The sequence below is a fragment of the Strigops habroptila genome, chromosome Z, assembly GCF_004027225.2.
Source record: "Strigops habroptila isolate Jane chromosome Z, bStrHab1.2.pri, whole genome shotgun sequence".
Taxonomy (NCBI): domain Eukaryota; kingdom Metazoa; phylum Chordata; class Aves; order Psittaciformes; family Psittacidae; genus Strigops; species Strigops habroptila.
The window spans coordinates 66,288,467-66,314,615 of record NC_044302.2 but is presented as its reverse complement, the minus strand read 5'-3'; the positions used below and the strand labels follow the sequence as shown (position 1 = coordinate 66,314,615).

Below are 26,149 nucleotides of genomic sequence, written 5' to 3'. Positions count from 1 at the left end.
GAGGGCTTTAGGCCATTTGGTTTCCAGACCCGCAAGCTGCCCCTTGCAGAAAATTCTTCATACAATAGTTGATATCTGAAGTTCAGCAATTTGTGGACACGAGCAATGTAATTTTCAGCAGTGCTGCATATTCTCAATTCCTTCCTTATGCCTGTGCTGTCTAGTGCACCAGCTTTCAGGAGATTTTTCACCAACTGAAAATATGACTTCTGACACCTCGAAATAAGAAGCGAAGTCTCACCAAAAATCTTGTTGCCTTTCATGGGGTCACACTAACATCATCTGCACTGAAAATGCGGACTTCAGAACCTAGCTTTAGCCAACCAAATTTGAATATACGGGACATGCAGCATTAGCATCTGATTGCAGACTCAGTTATCCCTACTATTTCACTGGAAATCAGAGCCAAGAGGGGAAAAAAACCCTGCAGTCTCAGCACTGTAAAACCTAACCCCTTTCTTTACAGTAAAAGGGGTGGGAGAGAGATTTCTTATTACAATGTAATTTTAGACCAATTTCTGTCTAGCCATGGTCCAATATTCACATAAAAATTGCCCAAGTGATTCTCACAGGACTAATTTCTTGGTCAAATTTTTTTTTCACCGACCTTCTCCCTCTTGGTCAGTTCTTAAATAAGCATCATTTTACATCAGGATTACTTAGCTACATATCCAGGTACCTGCAGCTCACTATCACATCTCTCCTGCCTCATCCCTCTTTTTACAGATTTATTTCAGCTTCCTTTAATGAAATGCCTCAAAGAGAAATGCCTCCCTTAGGAAAGAGACACATTCTCAAACAGATACATTTTTCTCAGTTCCAACTTGGCTGTCTTCCTATTTGCTGTCATGCCTATGGACTTGGTAACAACTGAGACTGCAAAAACCTGTCCTCTCCTCTTCACATCCCTCAGCTTAAGCTTCAAAAGCCAGCACCTTTGAGTGATCAGTGCCTACATTCTCATGTTGCAATTTTCCTGCATTCCCCAAGAAATTCAAAATTCCTCAAGAGTCTGCGGGTAGCAGACTCTGACACGTGACATGTCCGCCCTGACAGGAACTAAAGAGATTACGTCACCATTCAGGAACACCACCACCATCTTTAAAACTCTTGCAGCTATTTACAATTTTCTGTTGCATATTATTGTACTCAATCCCTCTTCTCATGTAGTAACCACCATACCTTTATGCAGTTCTATCCCTTGCTCTCCTGACCTTTGTACTTCCTGTAGTTTCTACGTACCTGTATTTCTTGGTCTAGAAGTTTCACATTCATTCCTAAAAACTTTCCCAGCTCTGTACTCTTTATTTCTGTGCTCACTGGAAGTATTTACATTACTTACATGGCTGCAAAGCAGTAAGGACATTAAGCTAAGATGACATTCAATTGTTTTTTCACCTTTACCCACAACATTGAGCCTGAACTAATAAACAGATTAATGCTGTGGCATACAAAATATTCTTACCACACTTAACCAAGTGTTGAGAAATTTGATGAGTGCAATCATTTAGAAGTGCTAAATATTTCCCTTTTTACAACATGTCCACAACTGCCACATAATTGCACTAAACATAATAAAACTATCTGTGCTACAATTACATCTGCTTTCTTAACAGTGCTTATTGCTTAATCTTCAGTTTGTAATCCAATAGTACCTGACAATGGCACCCAAAGAATAGTATTTTGTTCTTACTATTGCATAACTTTTCAATAAATTTGGAGCCTTCTTAAGTTTGCACTTTTTCATATTTTACTTGTTCCATGACTTCAGAAGACTCAATGAATACATTGTGGGTTTCCCCAAAATGAGTTTTGCTTTAAATTCCATGTTTTCTGTTTGCCATAGAAAACATCTTATTTCTGAGAAAATGATGGTCACTTTCAGGAAAAAGCAATAATATTTTTATCAACTCAGGGTGCATAGCTGTATATATTCTCCCATCTTGTCTTCATAATTATTGATACAGTATGTTGAGAAATGTAACAATGAACTGGCGAAAACTTAAGCTCTGGCATTTTTTTTATATTTGTTATTTAGTGTGACAACACAATTTAAAGTATGTGTAAAAATCCTCTAAGTTGCACTTGAAGTGGTAATGGGCTGTATATGGATTATAAAGGCTGGAAGGCTATTATTATGGAGTTTGAGATGAAGGCAAAAAAATACAATGTGACTTCACAACTTCAACAAGTACACTGTGATATTGCATAAGAGAGCTTCTCACCTGCTGCAGTACATGTCTCTCTCTCAAAGTCATTAATCTTCTGTGGAGCTCTACTAGTTCATCAAGATACGCCTAGAAACAAATCCCCCCCATAAACAACTTGTTAATTAAGTCATGGTTATGTATTTCAAAAACTTCAGATGTCTTCAAAAACAGTACAAGTGGAAATTTTATTTTGAATCTTCTTAGAGCTAAATTTTCATGTTTAGTAGTCTGGCTTACTCTAGCATAACGCAACCTGAATATAAGTTTTTATGGGTTTGCTTAGACACTTAATGACAATGAAAATCTTATTATGCAGTCCTTTGCTGTAGAACATAATGCCTATATTTCAGCTGTGGCAAAAAGTGTCAAACAGAGTGGGGATGCTAAAACAGCATCTTTAAAAAAGATCTCCCACCTTTCCACATAAGACCCAAACACAAAAGGCTTATAATGCCTATATTTCAGCTGTGGCAAGAAGTGTCAAACAGAGTGGGGATGCTAAAACAGCATCTTTAAAAAAGATCTCCCACCTTTCCACATAAGACCCAAACACAAAAGGCTTACAATTAAATCCCTCTTTTTCTCTAAAACTGTGTAATTAATTTTCTGTGTCAACAAGAAGATGTAAGGGAAGAAATACCAACCAAGATTAATTCAATGGCAAATTCTACTGTCCTCCCTCCTGGGATACCAAGCATGTCCCACCTCGCCACCCAGTTATCAACTTTCTCCTTGAGCCTGAACCTTAAGAAACCTTTTTTTCTTTTAAGCAGAGAAAGATATGGCACCCAGCTTAAGAAACCAAAAAGTGTACGGACCACACCACTGAAAATATAGCAATAGATACTGAACCTTTTGTTTCCTGACACATGTTATCACAAAGTTGACACCAATACCTGTAAAATATGAACCTTCAGAGGACCTCATCCACACTGGGTACTTGTGCTATATTCACTGACACAAGGACTTAGAGCTCTTACCTACGGCCTGCTGGAACGATCTTAAACAAAATAGTCTTTCTTAATGTTAAATGGTAAATCTTGCTTCAAATATTTATAGCTAATTTGCTGAATCACACTGCCACTTCCTAATGCACAGCTTTCAGAAATGATACATGGAAAATATATACTTTTTATTTTTTAATTGATTGATTTATTGGCTAGGAATACAGCTGTGAATTCTCCTCTTCAAAAACTTCACTGTGAAGCACAATGCAAACTTATGGTGGAGAGCAGATAAATAATAGGTGGCAGATTCCCAAGTGGTGACATTTGCCAAATCACCACATGTACTGAAGAGGAGGAAAATACTTTCAAAATAGCACAGAAGAAGAAAGAATTACAGGGTGGGGGGAGGGGAAGAGAGAGAGAAAGATCTGCACGTAAGGGAACCCAAAGCAAAGATGTACTGATTACTAAGATTTTCATTCTGTAACAAAGGTTGGTGTTTAGTAAATACATTAGTATCACATTCTGGACTAGTTCACTGTTACCTCATTCCCATTTACCTTATCACAATCCCCATTCTTTATTTGTTTATCAGATTTGTTTTGCTTTATTGGACTTTTCACTTCTAAAATCTGGAAAAGAAAGAAAATTCTGTAATATTTCAATGCATCATTGGATACAGTTACATATGAAAAATTCTGCTATCAGTTAACACGCAAAGAATGTAATATTTTTCTGGAGAAAATGTAATCAAACCTCAAAACTAAGCTTTTCGTTCTTTAATCCATACAACCTGCTCATATTTTTCAGAAAAAAAAGCAGCTTACAATAGAAAATGATGAGTTGCTGGAATGAAGTGATAACGGTGTTATCAATCCTTAATTTCATGTCATTTAAAGCCTCCTCAACACTTTTTTGTATCTTTTGCATACTGGTAGGGGAAGAGGTCTGATTTTGCAGATACAAAATGATGCTGAGGGACTCTCCAGTGCCTTTCAAATTAATGCTCAGTATATTATTCCTGTTCCCTTCCTCCTCCCCTCCCAGTGCTGCCTCTTTTCTTCTACAACAGATATTTTGAAACACAGTCTTTGAAATGACAGCATGACTTCTAACAGAAAAAAAAAAAAGGAGTTTGATGGTAATCTCTCTTGCAGTCATACGGTACCCTCTTTGGCCATTTACTATCACATATACAAACCAAGAATCCTTCATCCAGTACTGAACCACAGTCAAGAAGAGCACGTCAACAAGCAGCAGAAAACCATGCCTAAATTGAAAATTTTAGGACTAAAGTGAAGAATATTTAGGGGAAACAAAACTGTTGATTGTACTTCCCACACAACATATTTTTTAAAGTTAAAAGTAGAGTTAAAAAAATATGAATAAATCACAATGTTATTCCTAACCTGGAATATGATCATCAAAGGAACAGACATGATCACAGATGATGGGAGATTTTGTTTCACATTTCACTGTGAGACTAATATCACCAGAATGATTATCTCCAAAACCACACTGGACAGTCACAACACATGACAAAACTCAGCAAATAAAACAAGGAAATATGGCCTGTAAAAGCAAGTGTCCCAGACTTGCAAAAAGCCTGACAGCTTTCTGCGAGTCCCCTCTCATTTCTACTTCCCTTGGTATAAATGACTAAACTTGCATACATGCTCCCTAGGGTGACCAGCACCATAAGAATACAGCAGGAAGGCAGCTAAATCCCTATATAGAGAAAGCGACTGCAGATCTGAGTTAACCTTATGTAAGGACTTACTTAGCCAAGCCACGGCCAGAAAGCAAAACACACTTTTCCAAAGAAAAATTACATTTCTTCAGTTCAACACTCCCTGGAGATACTAATGTGTAGCAAGAAAAAGGAAGAGGAAGAAAAAGTCTTCCTTAAAAAAAACCCAAAAACAAAAAAACAAACGAGCAAAAAACCCCAAACCCATAGCTCAAGGCATGGATCCAGTAACTTTTAGCTGATTTTCTTGTTTTTAAGAGAAGAAAATTCTTGGTTTCAACTAGAACCTTAGCAACGAGACAGCGTACTTGAAAAAGTTGCTTCCTGACAGAGCTCTTGATTTGTAGTGAAAAATCTAACACCTTTAGCTCTCTTGCTAAAATGAGGCTCAGCACTAATCACATCTGAGGAAGCTTAAAGAAATCTTGTACAACTTTTTAGTTCTATGAACAGGCTTAGTCAACACAAGCCTGATTTCATCAGTCAAAATCATCATTCTGACAAGCAGCACTATGCTACCAGGCAGAGGTTTAAAATGTGGCTAGTCCATACAATTTGAATTCTCATAATCCTTCCCTAAATTTCTGATTTCCAGTTCAATTACAAAATTCACCTCAAGTACAAAAATGGAGGAAGGTATGCAACATCCAATTTTAGCTGGCACACTGCTACTATTTGCAGTGCCTAAATGCACAGGTAGACCTTCTATTACATCACCGAACGGAATAGGAACATGAAAGATGCAACCGATTAGGGTGCCGATATTGAGACTCACTCTGATAGTAAAGTAAAAACTATTGTGTCTTCTAGTGATCTACAAAATATTTTATCTTCTAGATAAACACTGGTGGAAGAGAGGGGAAGAGAAGAATGAATGAACCCCTGAGAATGAGCCTATCAATGTGAACTATGTTTACTGCTAATACAAACCCAAACTTGTAAATTATACAACTGATGCTGTAAAGACAGTTTGCATTGTTTACCTTACTAAGCTAATTCATACAGAAAGGACACATCTTAAAATACTGATGAAAACATTACTTTGCCCTATAGTATTTGCTCGACCAAATGTTTCTCCTGATAAAAAACCCCAAAAAACCCCCAAAAAACCCAAACCCAACACGCTCTTATGTCAATTTACAGACTAAGTAACTGCACTGAAGTAATCAGAATATAATTATCAGCTCCCCAGAACTGCATTTACAAATCCTGACTTTACCTGGTTGTTGTTGGTTTTTAGTAAAGGTGGTGTTGGTTCATGATGTAGTGGTGAGGAAGCTGAACTGCTGTCACTGTCACTGCCATCACTCAGACTAACCCTATGGAAAAACAGAGCCAAGACATTACACCTCTGGACAAAGGGCTGTTAACTGAGCTTGCACTTTGAGGTAGGACACTACGAATGACCCCTCACTAAGCAAGACACCATTAATCAAGGTCATGTGGAAGAGAGGCATCCAAGCAGGGCCGCAGTCTGAAAAAAAGCCCTGTGTAGCATGAAGAATAAGGCTGTCTGCCTGCACTTGGCTAAGATGATATGTCAGTTAACAGCAGCTAGCGTTACAGAAACAGTTAAATATTTACAGCATTAAACTGCTGTTCCAAACATTCCTGGAGTGAGTCCATATCTTGGTTCATAGCCCTGTGGAAGGAGATACTTTTTTGCTCTTCTAAAAGCTTTTAAATAGCTGTAGTTCCTACTTGGACAAGTGTTTCATTGAAAAGTTCCTTGTTTCTCATCAAAAAAGCACTCTTTTTAAAATTTAAAAACTTAGTATTGTAGGAGAGGTCACACGAAAATGCTTAGCTCCTTGTCAGTCTCACCCTTCATTTACTTAGGAAAAAAAGGGAATATTTATTTACTGGAAGAAAAAAAAAGTTATTTGGAATAAAAAGAAGACAGAGAAATAATAGACTTAAGTTTTCTTTAAAAAACAAACAAAATCTCCACACTTAGAGACAAGTCTAGTTTGAGACAATCCTTACAATCGCTGACACAAATTCTCAAACTGCCAGTCATCTTGGTTGTCTTGTCCTTGATTCTAGCTCTTGACGTGTACCAGGAAGCAAGCTGACATTCATTAATGTTCTCCTATCACTTTCCCATTTAAGCAGTAGCTGACACTGGCACTCAGACTGGGTGCATTCACAGCTAAACCCCGTGGCTCAGATAAAAAACCCACTATGAAAAGGTTCAGGAGACCTTCATATTTTCCATAATCTTCAATAACATTCAGATGACGCTTCAAGCTGCCCGAGGAATAAAGGTGTTTTGGAACACTTTTGTAAGGTTGCTACAAGGATGCAGAAGCTTTTTTCGAAAAGTAATTTCTGTGACAGATGCCTGCTTTACCTTCTATCTGCGCTTTTACACATTACATACTGCATGCAGTGCAGAAATCACTTAAAATTCAAATTTCACTGATTCTGATCTACTTTAACAATCTAATCTAAAACTTGTAAGCAGAGAGATCTTGAATATGAGATACAGAATAGCTCATCCGGCAATTAAGGTACTTAATTTTATCTCATTTATGCCAGAAAGTAATTTATGCCAGAGGGTAATTGTAACTACTCCTCTTAACTCACAATGGCATGAATCAAGGAAAGTCAAATGAATGAGGACCATCACAACCACATGGATTAGTACAGAAATAGTTTGTATTGGGAATGGCTAATTCCGTTAGATTTTAGAAGAGGCACTTTTACATGCATATGCTTTAAAAAGAGAGTCTGAATTCTCTGCCCATTTGTTACTATGTGCTCTTTGAAATCATAAGACTTCATCTCATTACAAACAAACACAATGTCTTGGCCGCCAGGCTACTTGCAATCACAAGACACTCACCTTCGACTCCTGCTTCCTCCTCGGGTATTTACAGGTCGTTCAAACTCAGAATCATTGTCATTCTCATCTGCTTCATCTGATTCATCCTCATTATCATCTGAATGTAGATCTTTCATTATAGACCTCAATGGACCTGAAACTACAGAAACAAAATACAAAAATCAAGTTCAGTTTTCAGTGTTCCAGGCAATTGACCCACTTTTGCAGATGACAGAAAACTACCCTCCCCACACAGTGTTGGGAGGGGAGAATCTTAAACATTAAACAAATTAAGTAATGCACTGGGGGCTTATGCTGTAAGGACTTATCCATGAAGCACTTACTCACATGAGCAACTCTAAAGTCAGCTTCAACATACTTACTCATGACAGTGAAGTGACTCATATGTTCAAGCGTTTGCACATTTGGCCCCCAGAACCATAGCTGAAGTAAGTAAAATACTGTCATGCCAGGAGGAACTGACTATTACTCTATTATTATTAGAAGCAAGATTCTTTTGCATTGCTGCGTTTTAGCATTTTTTGTCTTTTCAAATGATATGATATGCAAGCAAAGATCTACAGGGACATACCCATCAGTAACAGTACACTTATTAAGTTAATCCATGTACTGAGAAACAGAGTCTAACAAATCATTCTGACTGGTACTGGACAAGGCAGTATTCATCTTGGTTTTTCACATATCTAACTTGAGCTGCAACCTTTCTTTCAAGGGTCAATTTCAGGGCAGGCAAACACTTTGCCAATGTTCATATGTAAAAAGCGCATCAATCCCAGGCAACACCATCCTATCTCTTTTCCTGAATTAAGAGAAGGTACAAAGCCGGACTTGCTCATAAAACTTCATTAAACTCAGATTGGGATTTTGTTATGATTTTACTCCATTTATTTTGCTGTAAAAGACAATTACAGAAAGAGAATATGCTTAATGTATCTGGGAAATGTAAAACTACTGCTGCTTGAAATAAGAACAGACAAGAGCAGTTTAGAAAAGGGAAGGAAGCAAGACTGATGACACAGGGCATTTAGCTCTGAAGTACAGCCCATGTGAGACACAAAGCAGCAAGTAAAAGCAATGGTGATGGCTGCAGGAACATCAATTACCATTACAGTTCTGTAATTCCTTCAGGAAACACTGAGTACTAATGCGAATGGAGTGAGCTTCAGTGTGTCCTTCAATAGGAGATGAAGCTTCCAACTCCTATTGTAGTTGTTGGGGAAACACAGTCAAGTACCATCATCCCTGATCACTGCCAGAACAGAAGACAGAACTCTGCCTGTCAGGGTCATACTCCTAACACAAAGGGTGTTCCCTTCATAGGAGGAACAGCTTTATGGATTATTCCAGACCTAGCAAGGCTCAGGCCACAGGCATTTTGACTAGTTTTGTTGAGGTGACTTCAAAACTGATGTTGAGAATGATTTACCGCTTTGAACTAGAACTTTCATAAATTGGCACAGTCTGGGCAGGTTCAGGTCAATGGTTTCTTTTCTCTGTTTCTACACACAAAAGTTGGCTGGGAGGAAGCACAGATGGTGCTGATGGGCAAATTCCTGGTGGACCAGGCACTTATACAGGCAACAAGGAAAGGGGAGCTGTACTGAAGTGCTTTTTGTCCATGCAACCACCACTGATCTGCAGAAGCAGCCGATCTGTGTTCCATTTTCTGTTCCTGATTCGGTCTCAGGCAGACAACGTTCAGCTATTCCCAAATGGTAACTTTTCCTGTGACTTAGTATCTGATCATCTGACCCTTGAAAGAGGGAAAGGACTCCTTCCTTGGCTTTTATTAGGAGCAGTAACAAACATATTTGATTTAAAAGAGAGGAGAGAGGGCATTTGCAGCAGCATCATCACAGGGATGAAGGGAGAATTTGCCCATTTTGATCTTTCAGAAAATGGTCTTATTGGCTGGCTTGACTGCTGACATGGGTGAATGAGAGACATGGCATAGGGAACTAAATGAATTGAGGTGAAGGATTAGAAAAGAGAAATTATAATTATAGGAAGGTTTCCATGTTTAAACAGAGATAAAAGGGTAGACCACAAGGGTATTTCTACAGGCTAGGCTTAGCCTAAAAAAGGTTAGTTTCCTTACAACTTACTGGGCAAAGACACTAGAACCAACCAAAGTCCTGCTGAACACAGTAATTTTTGTCTGCACTGAGAGCAGAGGAGTCTCACTTTACTCCACAGGCCAAAAACAGTTTCTGAGAACACATTCGTCTCCTCTCCACAATGTACAGGAGGAATAAAATGATAGAAAAGACTTGCTAAAGGACAGATGAAAGGAAAGCATCATCATAATCTTGATGAAAAAGCAGAGGAAAAGGTCACTGGAAGGAAAGGTAAAATAATAAACCAAAACCTGATTTTGTAATGAAATTAGTATGACAAATGAATAGCTGATCTTAGATAAAGCACCGTCACGTAACTCCACAACATGCAAACTGGTAGCTATGCTTGCAAGTCACCTGAAACATCACTCTTTATTTAATTTCTAACTGGAAGCAGGAAGAAAACCAGCACACATTCCTCATGAGCAAGCCTGCTCTCCCAAGCTTAAGTTAACTCATTATTCTTGCCCATGTCCTTCCCCCAGGTATAGCAGAGGGCCACCTTATCCCCTGATACTCCCTTCCTGTGTTCTGGGACAATCAGACAGTCCTGTCTCAAGCTGCCAACAAGCCTATTCCTCTGTCTTGGAGGAAAAGGAACTTGGACTCCTGAGACACACCCATCACTAAAAGCCCCACTGTCATTGAACCACCTCTTATTCAGTTGTTTTCATTTAGTGTAGGACCACATCTGGGACTAAGAGGCATTCTGTACCCAGCTAGCTAACTTTTTCAGGAAACTTTCGTAAAACTTAGCAAAGCTTTAATTTTGAGGTCTTTCGTTTCTAGCACTGATAGCAATGTCACTATTAATCTTCTGCTCCTTGCTAACACCTCAAACCCTTAAAAAGGTTGTCATGGAATTTTGAAAAGTTGTTGTCTTCTAAAGGGTCAGACTAGTTAAGGAGAAACTGAAAAGTAGAAGCTGCCCAAAAGCAAGTGTTCTTGGCAAGGAAAACAGAGAAGTATCAGAGTAAGCCCTAGCAGCAGAAGAGCTTAAAGAACCTTAAGTTATCTCACTGCTTATGCAAAAAGAGGTGAGAAAAATTCATGCTGCGGTTTTCTGACACTTGGAGTTTGAATGCAATGGAAAAAGAGCAATGGCCCTGGCAAGTAACTTCTAGTTAGGGAAAAAAGCATGGGTTCTGACCAGAGCACAACACAGTGTGAACATGCCACTGTATGCTTGGTGCTGCATCTCTTTGACATACGAATGTACAGGCTGGGCAGTGAAGGCATTTAGTTAACTGGAACTCCCAGAAAGAAGCAGTAATCACTATTTACTGTGGCAAGAAAGAGGGTATGTATATGCCACTTGCACTTTCTCAGTTGTTCACATCACAGGAAAAATCTCCCATCTGTTCTTGAGAAGGTTCAAAAACCTGACAGTTTGTGATATCTTATGTATGACTCAGAAGAGATGGATGGATCCTGTCTGATCAGAAGAAAATACTACATCAACAGGTTTCTGCTGAACGTAAGACAACACATACAGGAATGGGTGTCCACATCTTTTGGCTTCTAATGGACCTATGCCACTAATGAGGTATTCATGAAAGCAAAAATGGGGTTTCAGCAAGAAGGGGTTCTGTTTAGCCTTAGGTAAAAATCAAATGCCTGAAGCCAGCCAACCAGGGTCCACTTCAGCTCTTGCCTTCTTTCACCTGGAGTATCGCTGCCAGAACACATTAGAAAAACAGTACCAGTCACCTACAGAAAGGCAGTAGGACAGATATGCATCATATGTAGATCTATTTAAAAACAGTCTGCCTGAGGCACTAATGTACTGTCATAACCTTAAACCAAATCTACCACTGAGGAATATAAATGGATAAAACAAACACAATTTTAATTAGTCAAAAGCTGCTTTTTTAATGCTCCTGATCCAAAGAACAAAGCAAAAGCTCATTAAGAACGTTGTAAGTTGTACAATCTCATAAATTCAGGGAAAAAGGCCAAGCAGGAACTAAGTAGTTTAATAGATCATGTAGACTGAGTCTCTATTCATTTACAGAAAACCTGCCTTGGCAAGTTCTCTTGGAAGAAAAATGCATTTCCTTACAGAGTTCCAAGTAAACAGTAATTATTAGCCAGAATGCAAATTCAAAGTCAATCTGAAGTCCAACCATCATCTTCCCGTGACATGTATGTAGAATAAACACTGTATGCTCTTAAAACCTCCTAATAGTACGTATTTGAAGATCATGGCCATTTGAAAGGGCATGATACACACGCACTCATGCCTGGGTGCCCTGTGGGAAACTACACCTTCCTGAGCAGCGCTTCAGACAGAGCCAGGTGCCATGCTACTGAACCCTGCAAAAGGACAACCTCAGAAACAGAAGCCCTTTTGAATTTAGCAGCTGTTAAGTGGCAGGCTTGTATTCAGAGCTCCAAAACAAATACTCTTCACACTCTTTCCTCAGATACACGTTTTCTCTCTTTGCCCTTACAGGCGCATCTGAAATCCACCCAAGCAAAAGCCTCTAAAGCAAAACTGCGGCCAGTTCAGGCTGTGAAAGACAGCAGAAAAGTGGTAATGAAATGCCACTACTTCTGTTTTTACTGGCCCCTTCACGTTCCTTTCAATTTCTTTTCCTTTGTTGGTACCTTGTTTGCTGGTTTGTGCTGGAGTGAAACTGGAGCTGGAACTGGAGCTGGAACTGGCAGGACTGGGCTGTTCAGACTTAAAAGAAAAAACAAAAAAGAAAATAAATAACATTGTAAGAAACATTTTTGCCTTAAACTCTTATTGGTAGCTACTGCCTAAGGCATGCTGTCAAGAAAAAAAAAGAACTATGCAACAGAAAATACTCAAAGATCTTTATTTCAGGTGTCAGTGAGGCAAACACTGTGAAAATTGCTACGTACTCAATGTACGTACACACTATTACATCATGTCTACTTCTTTAATAAAGCCAATATCCTAACAAGATCCCAGTGGCTTGTTTGAAAGGCTATACAACATGAGAGCCTAAATGAGTTTATGATATACCTACGGCTCTGGTGTCCTCGTCACACTGCAGTTGCATCATGTTCCAAATTAGTACGGATGTAGTAGAATCAAAAAACAAAAGAGCTGTGCAGACCACATTAAATGCCAAAAAACCTCAGACAGTGTTCTTTCTTCCTTTGAAAACAAGTGTTAAGATTAGGATTCAAATTAAACTTTTCTGCTGCTGTTGAATTTCTCCTCATTCCAACATCTTCCATATGTATTAAGACCCCACAGATTATAATAGTGATTGAACCAGAAAGATTGCCTTGTTACATAGGAAGATCACCTGGAACCCACATATTACAAAAGAGAACTAGGTTTTTAAAAGAGTTGTTACAATAAGTTTACAATATTTAAGAAACAGTTCTATACATTGTTTTTCCACTATTGCTTAAAATGTATAAATTTAATTCAAAAATTGTATAAAATTACTAAGATCTATTATTTTGTATAAAAAGCTCTATATTTTTATATATAATATGTATTTTTTATATATAATAGTGGTTATGGCTTATGAGGTTTGTACTGAGAAATCTTGCTTCTAGCTGGCATGTTGCATATCTCCATACACTTTTTTTGCTGTCTCACAGGTTCAGTGGCTTGAAGTGCATGGATGTCGGTATGTACTTGCAAACTCATCTGCTTCCATTAGACAAAGAACAAATCTGATACATGGGCCCAGGGGACTGCAACAGAGAACATAAAGCAAGAAAGAAGTGTCCTTACAGAAGGAATGGTGAAAATCAGGTTAGGAATTAACACTCTAAAAACCTAAAATTGGAAAGAAAACCTGCTTACACTTCAAATTCTATGCAAATGTGTTATCGTGACAAGTTATCCAAGCTAACAAAAGTTTTCTGACTCTCCTTGCCTGTACAATACCACCCATGATTAAGCCAGAACCAAGTTGTTCTCAAGAAGAGCAGTAATATACAGTCACCGTGAAACAAATTTCAGGCACAAAAGCTACCTTAGCCTAACAGTTGCTCTTTCTCCATATATCAGTCTATTGTTGCCTTTCATAATGAGCAGGCAGTTTTACAGCCTCTTACCGCCTTTCCTCACAATGAGAGATGCCTATCTGGGCAACAGAATGCTTGAGAAAAACGCCATTAACATCTGCTCTCCTCAAATCAACATCAGCTCCAGCTATCTCACACACAGAGTCAAAATACAAACACTGGACGTGACTGTATGGGTATACAGTGAACCAAGCCTGTGCAAGAAAACCCAACCCAGCAACACAACCCATTTCTGAGTACTGAGAGAGAGATTCTTAAGTGGTCCATAGCATCAGACCTTTCTGGAAGACACTGCAGTATCATTTGATACTGCCTCAAAAATCAAGTAATTCTGAAAAAAAAATATTTTTTTTTCTTTTAAAAAAGCCTGGACTTCTGTAAAACTGTAAGAGATTTTTAGCAGTAAAATAATTATGATGACATGAAACAGACTGCACTGATGAATAATAACAAGAGTCAATGCAAACTTTAAGGACATCACCATTCTCAAAACTAATTTCAGTCTTTCAGCTTCAGGTTACTCTTAAACATCTGGTTTATCTGTCACTTTCTGCTTTTTACTAGCTGAAAACTATTTCTGCAGATTTCTATTACCTGTGTTTTTCCTTTATTAATTGCACCATGAACTTTAACTTCTGTAAAATCCATTTGCTTAAAGCAGCAAACACTAGAAGACTATGATAGTCAGCTAAAATACTTGAAGAAGTGCTAAAACTGTAGGGGGTGGGTAAATAAAAATCACATAGTGCAGAGATATTTGTCACTATCAAAACTTCTCTACTTTCTTTTTGAACCAGATTACTGGAAACAAAAACGGAAAAGGCTTGGTCTCATTCACATTACAAGACATGCAAACATCAGTGGAATTCCTCCGTGTCAAAATTCTCTTTCACCATTAACTAATTAATCCTGAGACAGGATAACAAGAAGGAAGGGATAACACATAAAGTTTTAATGCCTCCTGGAAAAATTTTGCTCTGCTTTAGTAAGATCACTTTGAGAAGCCAAACCATAGAAAGTCCCAGTGAAATAGAAATGATCATCTATACTCTTTTAAAAAGGGTTCTTAATGCTTTTTAAAACAATTTACATTATTTACTTAAACAGCCCTCTCTGAAATTTTATTCCAAGAAATACAGATTAGTGTAAGTGTTGAAATTGTTAAGTATTGGAAATTAAACCTAGCTTTTTTGACTATGGAAAATCTGGGGTGAGAGTGCACCCAGAGGAAACAGCTGCTTTTAACGTAAGCATGAACATCATTAACAGAAAAGACTTGCCTTTTTAGAAGGTACTAAAAATATGCCTTCCCATATATGAATATGGATTAGTGCCAACAGCATCGATGCTTCTAGTTACTGGAGGCTCTTTTTGTCACTTAAGCAATGCTTTTTGACAGTTTTACAGGCTGCTATCCCAAGGACTTAGGTATTTATGGCTTTACTCACTTGGGCTTTCTGCTCTCATCCACTGGTTACTAATCACCAAACAGATTTTTATTTTTTTTTAATGGATCTGAAATTAGCTACTGGGTGTCTACAAGAATAAAAGCTTAAGACAGTACCAGCAAAGAACTTCTCTCCTATGTCTTTTTCCTGTTTTACTAGTTTTGTCTTCCTGCAGACAAGCTAATGGGAGATTTGATCCAAACTGTTCATTAGTGCAACAGAATCATAGAATCATTTAGGTTGGAAAAAACCTTTAAGATCATCAAGTCCAACCGTAAACCTGATGTTACCAAGCCCATGACTAAGCTACATAAGTGCTACATCTACATATTTTTAAATACATCCAGGGATGGTTTCTCAGCCACTTCCGTGGGCAGCCACTTCCAATACTTGACAACCCTCTCCAGGAAGAAATTTTTCCTAATATCCAATCTGAACCTCCCGTGGTGCAACTTGATGTCATTTCCTCTTTTCCTATCACTTGTTAAATGGCAGAAGAGACCAACATCCACCTTACTACAACCCCCTTTCGGGTATTTGTAGCAAGTGATAATGACCCAATATGATTTGCTGCATTCTTAGACAGTCCAAGCAATTTTATTGCTCTCACACTGATGCACTGGAAACACAGACTTCTTTATTAGGCCTGGTTGTAGGATTCTGTGCTTTGAACTGTTCAACACAAAAAGGGACTCTTCTTTGGCTCAAGTTTTCCCTCAAAAGGGACCTTTCTCAACAGTTCCAAATCACTTGGCTTCTGTCATTCCCAAACTTGTCTGCTTTCACAAGTAGTACAACTTACTCTTGAGCTGCAAACAATTTTCAGGCAAACTCACCTGTTCATGACACAGGATATAATAGAGCTGGCTTTGTAATATTTCATGGTTGTCTGGATTCAAACAACTTCTTCTAAAAATAAACCCCATCATTTCAAGCTCCTTATTTAGATTTAAAAATAGGAAACATCTGTATGTGGGTGAGAATGGCTTTTCTTGCCTTCCCCTGAAGAGTTTTTAAAGGAAGCTCACATATTGTTTCCTGAAATAAAATTTAAATGGTATAGTAATATCCCATTTCATATCAGCCATTTTATATATTTCCTATTTTTATGCACAATAGTCTAAAGATTTATGTTTGCCTGTGCCACGCATACTGAAAAGTCTATGTATTTAAAACTGCTTATAGCTGAGTATTACTTCCACTTCAACTGAAGTTAGCTTCACAGGAAGGAGGAATATGTTTCCCCAGGACAAAACTTCTCCAACAGGACACCTGTACTCACGATTTCCACAGCCTCTTAAGCATACTGACCACTGTCTCAACCTTTAGCAGAGTAATCCAACCCATCTGTAGCTCAAAGGACAGAACAGCCCCACCTCATCCACCAAGTGCACACACCTGTCACTGCCAAGGGGAGTGTCCATGACACCATGAGGTGCCTGCACCCAGCCCAAATTCTGTATCACCACATCTCCTATCAAACTGCTACACTAGCAACTAACCTCCAAGGTATCGTAAAACTTCTTTTTAACTATCCGCGAAAGTTAGTGCGTGGTTGGTTTTTTTTTTAGACTAAATAACAGAGCTATGAAGTGGGAACTAGAATTAATTACTTTCTTGTAGAAATGGAAATATTTATTCGTAACTACAACATTTAAGGAACTAAACAATTACTTAGAGAAGATCAAGGAGATGTAAAATTTGAACAGGAAATTCCAGGTTATCGATTTTTAAGGAGAAGCAAAGACAGTCATTTGGTAGAAAATGTGACCTAAGGTATCGATACAGCTAGCTGCCTTAATTATTTATAGTAATTTTAAACAAAAAATTCATATCATTGATGGAAATGAAGTTATTTGTTAATTAAGTGGACTCTCTATATGCCACCTGAGCAAGTCCATTGGCTTTGATGGGATGCTGGAAGATGTCACTGCGAGGCCACTCTCAATAATCTTCAATTGATCATGGTGACTGGAAGAAGTACCCAAACATTTGAGGAAAGGAAATGTCCCTCCTGTCTTCAAAAGAAGGGCATAAAGTAGGACTCAAGGTACTTACCTTGATCCCTCAGAAGGTGATGCAGCAGCTAATCCTGGAAATCATTTCCAGGCACTTAAGAAAATCATAATAGTAGTCAGCATGGCTTCACCAAGAGGAAGTTGGCTGATTACACAAAACTGGGAGGAGTGGCAGATATGCCAGAGGATCAATCTGCCACGCAGGGGAACCTCGACAGGCTGTCGAAATGGGCCAACAGGAACTTACGGGCAAGAAACATGAAGTCCTGTACCTGGGGGAGAACAGCTCCATGCACCAACATACTCTGGGTGTAATAAGGTGTAATAAATTACTGACACAGTATAAGAACAATTTCTTTAAAAAATAAGAATATCATACTGTTTATATTTAAATTACATGTCACTCAAACCGTTACAATGTAGCGTAATATATTTGTAATATAAGTCATGCAGGTAACTGAAGTTCTTAAAAATATTGGCTAATAATTATTTAAAATATTGGTTAAATTAAGATCTCATGTACTGCAACCCTGATCGATCTTAAGTTTTACAGCGTTCAAAGAATCAAAAGGCTGCAAATGCACAAATAAATTAAGTTGAACCACTGCATCTACAAGCTCTTTTCTTTAATTAAAATTGTAACATTTAGCTCACAAAATTTTATCTACTCCTAATGGTCCTCTGCCAAAGAATAATGACACAGTGAGTTAAATCAAATTCACACCAACACTTCTTAAAGTGAAGGACAGTTCTTCTATTGCCAGTATGTTGACACAGAACCACCCTCAGCAAACACCCGAACTGTTGTTAAAATTACTTAGTCATGAGGCTTTCCCTAAGCAGTAACTGCTGCCTGGCATGCCCTGATTTTGCAGTGGAGTAGACTCTGTTGTGAGGGAACTGGTACCCACACTGAGGGAAAGAAAGACAACCACTACGTTACATCTGCTTTCACTTATTCCCTGTACCAGGGTTATATGTGCATATCAACACTGGAACAACAGTGACACACAGGCACAAACACCCTTGAGTTTGGGGCAGGCACATGATGTTCATCAGGAGCATCCCTTGCGCATTCCAAAAGGTCTTCCAGGATGCCCGTGTATTGCAGCATCAATACCCAGCACAAACCCCAGGGCTCCACAGCAGGGAGAGCTAAATAGCAGTCCCTCACCAGCAGGCAATGAATTATCATTAATTCCACACAGGCATAATACAAGATTCACAGTAGTAGTGAGTTCAGGCAGCTTTTATCCTGCCTTGACAAAATTTAAACTTCAGGGGATTACTCATTCTTTGAAATGTAAAAATCAAATTTTGAGTTTATGATGTGTCCTGCAAAATTCACATCAGTCATCAGATTACAAGATTCAGAATGGTAAGTGTTACAAAAATTACCTAATGAATTTCATGGCAAGTTTGGCAGCAAACCTTCAAAGTACATGAGTAAAACATGCCATTTTTGCCAAAGAAAACAACCGTAAACTTTATGGTTCTGCATAAAAAAGGGCATAAAAGCCTTGGATAGATCTCACTATTGTAGACAAACTATTTCATCTGGTAAGTAACAGGTGTTAGTTTAATTATACTGAGCTATTTCTCTGTATCACAACATAACGTATGTAAGTAGAGAGAGCAACTTCAAAGCAATGAAAGCTGTATCAAGAAGATCTCACCTGATCATGATTAAAATAAAATATCCTATCTTTAGCATTTTTACTGCAATTATCTTGTTCTTGTGAAACTGTCATGACTTTACTGGGACAGGCACACAGTCTTTTTTGCCACAAAAGAAAGAATATAATTAAAATATTGGCACTGCACATGCCCAGTTAAAATCCTTACTTTCTGCATGCTAGCAAACAAAGACAGTTTTCCAGGGTTGAAATATAGAAAATAAGGCCTCGACCCCAAAATGCAAATATTTGTTTTAAATAATAAAAATATTTTTTATTTATTTATGCAAATAATTGAGTTAATCCACCTAAGTAGTGAAATGGATGTAGTCAACACTTGTGAATTAAGTAAAATACTGAAGACTGAACCAGCAGCCTAATGTATGATGTTATTTCTGTGGTCAAAATATGGGATTCCTAAAATTGGGGGGAAAAGAAAAAAAAAAAGAAAAAAAAATCCACCAAACCAAAAAACCACCTACCAAAATCAAACCCAACTCAACACCCATGACCTTGCCTCAAAAATGAAAAATGCCCTGAGCCTCACAACATTATATTTGCAAACTGGACATTTAACCATATAGACACAGTTTCTCTCCACCAGTTTATTTCTAAATCCTTAAATTTTTTTAAGCCAGTGATTTCCTAATATACCATGATAACAAAGGTACCTCAGTTTAACATCCAAGCTTGCTGCCACAGAGTGGCCTGCCACCTGTCAATCTTGCTGCTTCTTCATCCAGCAATGGTTCACCCCACCACATACAGACTAGCTTAATATGCACCTAAGCTTTTGAGAGCAAAGCCAAAGCATTTTCCCCTTCGTAGTAACAGCTAATAAAAATAGGTTTAGTATAGCAGCTGAATGGTGACATACTACAGTAGATGCCAACGGCCACAGAGCATACGTGTACCTATGACCGCTTCTAAGAAGGTCTGATAATTCTCAGGCCACTACTTCTCTCGGAGCACAGATCTGAAAGGAAATATATTGGACAGTACAGTACATGACTTGCTAGCACCAATCAGTTTGTGGCTACTGCATTACCTCCTCAACACAGCAGTACTATGGGCAAACAATTCCACAAGCGTGGTTGGCAGGGTTTTAAGAGCAGTGTCCACACCTGGACTAAAAGTAACCAAATGCAAAACCGATTCATTAAAATACCAAGCAAAAAATAAAGATTCTAACAATACACCAGATTGCAAACCCATGGTGCCCAACCTGCAATGAAGGACATCATCAATCCTCTTCTGCATAATTAAAGTCAGTTTCACAAAAAAATTAAAACTTAAGCTTCCTTTTTTTTTTTTCCCCGGGTAGCAAAATGAAAATTCCACACAGAGCACTATTTCATTACTCTTACTTCTAACTTTAAATATTATCTGAAGGAGATCTTACTTTGGCTCCGAGCCCTAGCAGAAAGCACGATTTTTCAGCTAACAAGGGCGTGGAGGTTTTATAAGACCATGGGGATTTTCAAAGTATTCTTCCACTTTTGTAGGAGTCAAATTAATAGATCACATGCCAGATCCAAAGTGGCATTTTATGGATTATTTTAAAAATGTACTTCTATTGTAACTTTACGACTGCTTTAAGATACACAAGCAGTTAATTAAGTACAAACCCACAGTCTGTGCAATCACTGCTATATTTTCATTGTTTTGTAATGGACTTCCTAAGTAGCTGGCATTTTTTCCAAAGGCGAAAGACCAGCTAAAGTACCCTGCTTTTAATAACTGAAACTCTTTACTCCTGAGCTGTCACAATTTGCTTGCATGCATTTCAGTCTGCATTTCCATAGGCTTCGACATGCCAAAAGGCTGCTACTACTACTAATGGCAATGCTAATATTGCAGGGGGATATACTGGCAGGAAGGGAAAAAACAACACATCACGTGCAAAATAATCACAACAGGAGCAAAAATACATCCAACAGAGCCACATGTGTTCTGTAAAAAACCCTCCAACAAACCACTGTCATGCATAACAGATTTTAAGAGTTTTTAGTGTTTTCATTTTATCACTGCAACTGGAGATACACTGAGAACACTGGCTAACATCTAAATAAAAATATATGATCTGCCTGATCTATTTTGTGCTTTTCTGCTGCAGCAGCTTCACTCAGAGCTATGCGCCACTTTATCCTCCTTACCCACACCAGCAAAACTGGTAATAAACAAAAATTATCAGAGCATCCCTCCTGCAACGGCTCCACAGCTCAGAAGGGACTGCTCTGGCCATGGAAAACACCTCACCCAGATGCAAAACTGTTATTTCCCCATCTCACACACACCAGCTTGCAGTTCACACAAATGTTATGAGAACATCATCACGCTTCATGATCAGACAAGTGGCAAAATCAAGAAGGTCGAGTTCGTGGGGTTTTTACCATGTTGCTGCACTGTCCCACATAGGAAACAAACAGATGGAGTTCTAACTAATACATCCTGCCATTAAATTCAAAAGCAAAATCTTTATGGAGTTTTCAAGTGGACTGTGCTAATATTCCTACACCTTAATAGAACCAGAAATCTGACACACTTTCACTCCATACTCTACTTTATATGCTTCACACCAAAGCCAATAAAATAATGTCTCAGCCTTTACACGTAGTTTCTAACTGAATATACTACATGTCACTCCCAAATAGCTTTGCTAGCTCATATGACTCTGAAAAGGTCCACGCTGTTTTGAACACCAAGTCTAACAGCAACTCTAAAGTGCAACATGCTTAAATCACAGACATTTTGAAAAGTGATACTCAACAAAGCAGCTTGAAGAGAAATGGAGACACATACTTCACTTGCCAACAGCTCAGTCAGTAGAAAAACACAGCTAAAATAAATACAGCAGTGCACCACACCACAGCGTATGCCAAAGAGACCACAGAGAAATGACCATACGTGATCTTCTTCTTTAAGTCATGCAGAGAAAAGCTATTAAACAAGGGCAGAAAAGTTATCACTAAGCAAGGATATGATTTACTTGATTTCCCCCTGTAATCTTGTAAAGGTATTTGGAACTCGAAAGAGGGACTGACCGCAGGACATCAGAGGACAGTGTCTGGCTTTCTGAAATGCACCCAAGGCAACAGTATGCTAACCTGACTGCGTTTCTAAATGCGAATTTTAAGGGACAGCTCAGAGGATGGATTAGCCATTGGCAGACATGCTCTACCACGTAACAAAGAATCCACCTCTCTCAGAGAGCACTAAACCTCTACGTCCTCCACTTTGTGAAGGCAAAGGCCAGTATTTCAAGTCAATGTCTAGAACTGGGTAGGGAGCATGATGCCAATATTGAGAAGGGTTGAGCACATCTTGCTTTTCTATCTGAAGTCCATTAATTGAAAGGATACACCCCACCTCAACTCAGTGAACAGGTGCTGTATCTGAAGAAATCAGGAGAGCAGCAGCACTGCCTTCCTGTGGCACATACCCAGTGAAAAAGTACCTCTGTTTAATGATGCTTGTCTTTGCAGTTATTAATAATTTTATTACAACAATTCATATAGGATTAGGTTTGCACTATGTCATAAATGTAACTTAAACTAGAAAAAAAAATGCGCATGATTCAAAGACAGTATTTTTGTGGCATCCTAACTATTTTCTTTTAGGTATTGATTTCTAAACTGATTTCTTATACCTAACCCAAATTTGCTGAGTTGGGTTTTGTGGTTTGTTTTTTCTAAAGCCACTTTAGGAATAAATCTTGGATACTTTACTAACATATATATACTCCTAAATAATGATATATTCTTTGTTCATCAATGCTACAATACCCACCACTTTAACTGTACCAGAGCAGTAAATAACATCTGACTGAATTTTATAGTGTATTATTGTGTCAGAACATGCCATTGAAGAAGTGACTTCCCAGCTTCAAGCTGGTTAGTATCAGGAAGCATTAACAGACCTGAAATAATCATTCCTATACAACAAAAGCATTATAATATTTTCTCTCTGTATAACATTGCAATTTTTTTTTTGTCTTTATATTACTATTTATGGGATATACCTTTTATGCATCTGGTTGTAAAATTTACTTATTTTCATGAAAGGAGTGCTAAGCATGAAAAGCACTCCTTTTCACGCTTAGAAATCATAGAGTCACAGAATAGTTAGGGTTGGAAAGGACCTTAAGATCATCTAGTTCCAACCCCCGTGCAATGGGCAGGGACACCTTGCACTAAACAATGTCACCCAAGACTCCATCCAACCTGGCCTTAAATCCACCAACACACATAAAAAGTTTGAACTACTTTTTCCAACATACAGAATTACCTCTACTACACTACTCAATCGCCTTTTGTTAGCAGCCCTGCTTAAGACTAATAAAGTGTAGAAGGAACAACTCTCTGAAATTCTGTAGGTACTCATTAACCAGGTTGCCCAGATCTTTTTCACACAGCACTAACAATGGTGTGAATCCACAGACACCTTAGGAAATTATTCTGGGTTTTCCAGATACCTTTACTAACAGTAAGTCTCACTATGTGTTCCATGATCTGAGATGTCAATGTTCAAACACATCAGAGCCCAGACCAGCAGGATCTGTTTCTCTTTGAATGGATTCCAGTACCTTACTCTCCCAGGAACAGTGGCTCACAGAACTGAATCTGCTTTTTTGCTTTAGTACAGAATTGAGGAATTTCTTAGGTCCTGCAGGTCAACTGCAGACAAATGATGAACAGCAGTGTAAGCGGACTTGTGTCATCCTATGAAAAACACAAGGGCATACCCATGATACCATTGGTAATGGGCAAGAAGCTGCAAGACAGAGGGAAACACATGTCAACAATTAAAAAGGATCAGTTTTAAGCACCATCCATATCCTTCACATATCAGTTATCCCCAAGTTGCTATGCAGCACACATCTCTGAGGTGCCTGCATTTGTAAAATTCCAGTTGCATTGCAGTTGCTCCCCTCAATTATTTTGTCTTTGAGAAAAAATGAAGAACCACCGCTGCCTGCAAATGTGCCACTAAATGGCACCTATTTGAAGGAACAAGAAATCTGAAAGCAAAATCTATGCCAAGGATCTAGCTATACAAACAATAATGCCATAAATTAAAATGGAAGATTCAATTTCTTTTGAAGACATCAAAAATTAATTCACACCAAGGACGACAAGTGTGAACATTTTTCAGATTTAAAGACAAATGTCTAAGTTCTAAGCCATATGAGAACGACACCCCAACCACAGTATCAGTAGTGCCATGCTGTAATGAGAAGCCTGTCCTATTCCACACATTCTAAATTTTACAGCCTTTGCCTGCCCTAAGGGACCAGTCATTAAAAGGTCACTTCAGAAATAAATTACTTTCTCCCTTGTGGCAAGTCTCTGTGAAGTAAAAACCTAATGTTGACACCTCCACACAGCAGGGTATTTATTGTCTGTTCCAGAGAGGGCAAGCAGGGCTATGAATCTCATGGCAGTTACAGAGACACACAACAGAGACCAGAAAAAATATGAGAATTGAACAGGCATGGCTGGGAAGATTTCCTCTCTACCATGCGCACTACCTCTAGTCATAAGCACAAATAAAAGCACCAAACAATCCTTCTCTTCCCATCCCTTTCCTCCTCTACTCATCTCTTTTTGAAAGACGCTTCTAAAAACCAAGTGTTCTAATCATCAAGAGCAAATGATGCTTGAAACAGATGAGCAGGCATGGTAGACAAGTATTTTAAGGAAAGCAAGCTTCCATAAAAACTGTCTTTCTTCTTGGGTAAGAAAGATTCTAGGAATTCCTCCTCCAAAAAAACTGGCATCATTCGCAGAACTGCTATTTTTAGCTGAAAAATAACAAATAATACAGATTTACTGCAACCCTTTCCTGAATTTACTGAATTCTCGAACACCTGAACACAGACTTAGGGTGTGAAATAGAAACATTTAAATCAATTTCCTCTTCCCTCAGAAGAGGCAAGAAATTCAAAAGAACAAGATCAAAAGAGCAATATTATTTATAGCCCGTTCCCATATGCTCATTTGTCATAATGTTGACAGATGTATAAATTGAGTAGACTTGAATAGGCAATACAATCCAATGAGAGCATGTATAACTCTGAACAGCCGGCAGTCAGCATATCCTTCAATTCGAACAATCTGCCAGTAGACAGGAGAAAGGAAGGGGAAAAACCGAATATAGTGCACAACCCCACAGACTGTGACTAAACACATATGAAGCAAAACCAAACATCACTTACTTCAGATTTGGAGGATATGTTTTCCTCCACATCAGAATCACTGGCATCTACAATATCATCAAACGGTGGCAGAGTAGGTGTCTTCCTTTCCAGTGTATCACTTTCAATTTTGACTCTCCCCACCTTGAGCTGAGATCTATCCTTTGTCTGTTTTTTGTCAGCTGAACAAGTAAGAATCAGTGGTGGGGCACTAGAGAAACTTTTAAATAACAAATCTGGGCCACTTTTTTTTCTTTTTTTTGCAGAAGGTTCATCAGAGTCCACAACAGAGGGCCTTTTTGTGAGGGTCTTCTTTTCTTGCTGCTGCCCACCTGTTATGGTAAGGACTGGGCTGTTTTCAGATTTCAGCTCCTTGGGTACAGGTTTGGGTTCCTTGAAGGCCATCTTAGAAACTATTTTGTCATCTTTTAGTGGTTTATTTTCTTTGGGTTTCTTAGAGGATTCTTTGGAAGATTTGTTGTGTTCCCTGGAAGGTTCTTTGAAGGCACTTTTATGTTCTTTTGAGTCTTTAGAAGTCTTTTCCTTGTGCTCCTTTGTTAACTTGTGGGTCTTTGAAAAACTGTTACTACTGCTGCTGCTACTTGTGTTCAGAATCCTAGTTGGGTCCTGCAAAAGGGAGATACAAAATTAAACTTACAAAAAACCAAAAAAGAACCCTTAAAGCCCTGAAAGACAGACAAAACATGGATACAAGATTCATATTAAAAACTTGGAACTGCAGGTTGAAAACCAGAAACTGCAAATGCCTATATAAGAACAGATCAAACCCCATCATTTTGGGCAACTTATCTGCGATAAAGTAGTGGAATGTGAGCAGTTACCATTACTTGTCAACATCTGCAAGGCAAGTTATTTTTTATGTTAAGAATTAGCTATGTTTTTTAAGAAATATTGTATA

General features: G+C 38.4%; 1 protein-coding gene across 2 annotated transcripts in view; it reads right to left on the bottom strand.

The window, feature by feature from the left end:
- The window catches only part of MLLT3 (MLLT3 super elongation complex subunit), a 108,689-nt gene that overhangs the window by 3,920 nt on the left and 78,620 nt on the right, over positions 1-26,149 (bottom strand). For both annotated transcript variants that reach the window (XM_030511416.1, XM_030511417.1), the window contains 6 exons: positions 25,252-25,857; positions 12,483-12,558; positions 7,756-7,894; positions 6,127-6,226; positions 3,718-3,789; positions 2,226-2,297 (listed from right to left, as the gene is read on the bottom strand). In XM_030511416.1, the coding sequence (XP_030367276.1) occupies positions 2,226-2,297; positions 3,718-3,789; positions 6,127-6,226; positions 7,756-7,894; positions 12,483-12,558; positions 25,252-25,857 (1,065 nt within the window). The remainder of the gene's footprint in view (positions 1-2,225; positions 2,298-3,717; positions 3,790-6,126; positions 6,227-7,755; positions 7,895-12,482; positions 12,559-25,251; positions 25,858-26,149) is intronic.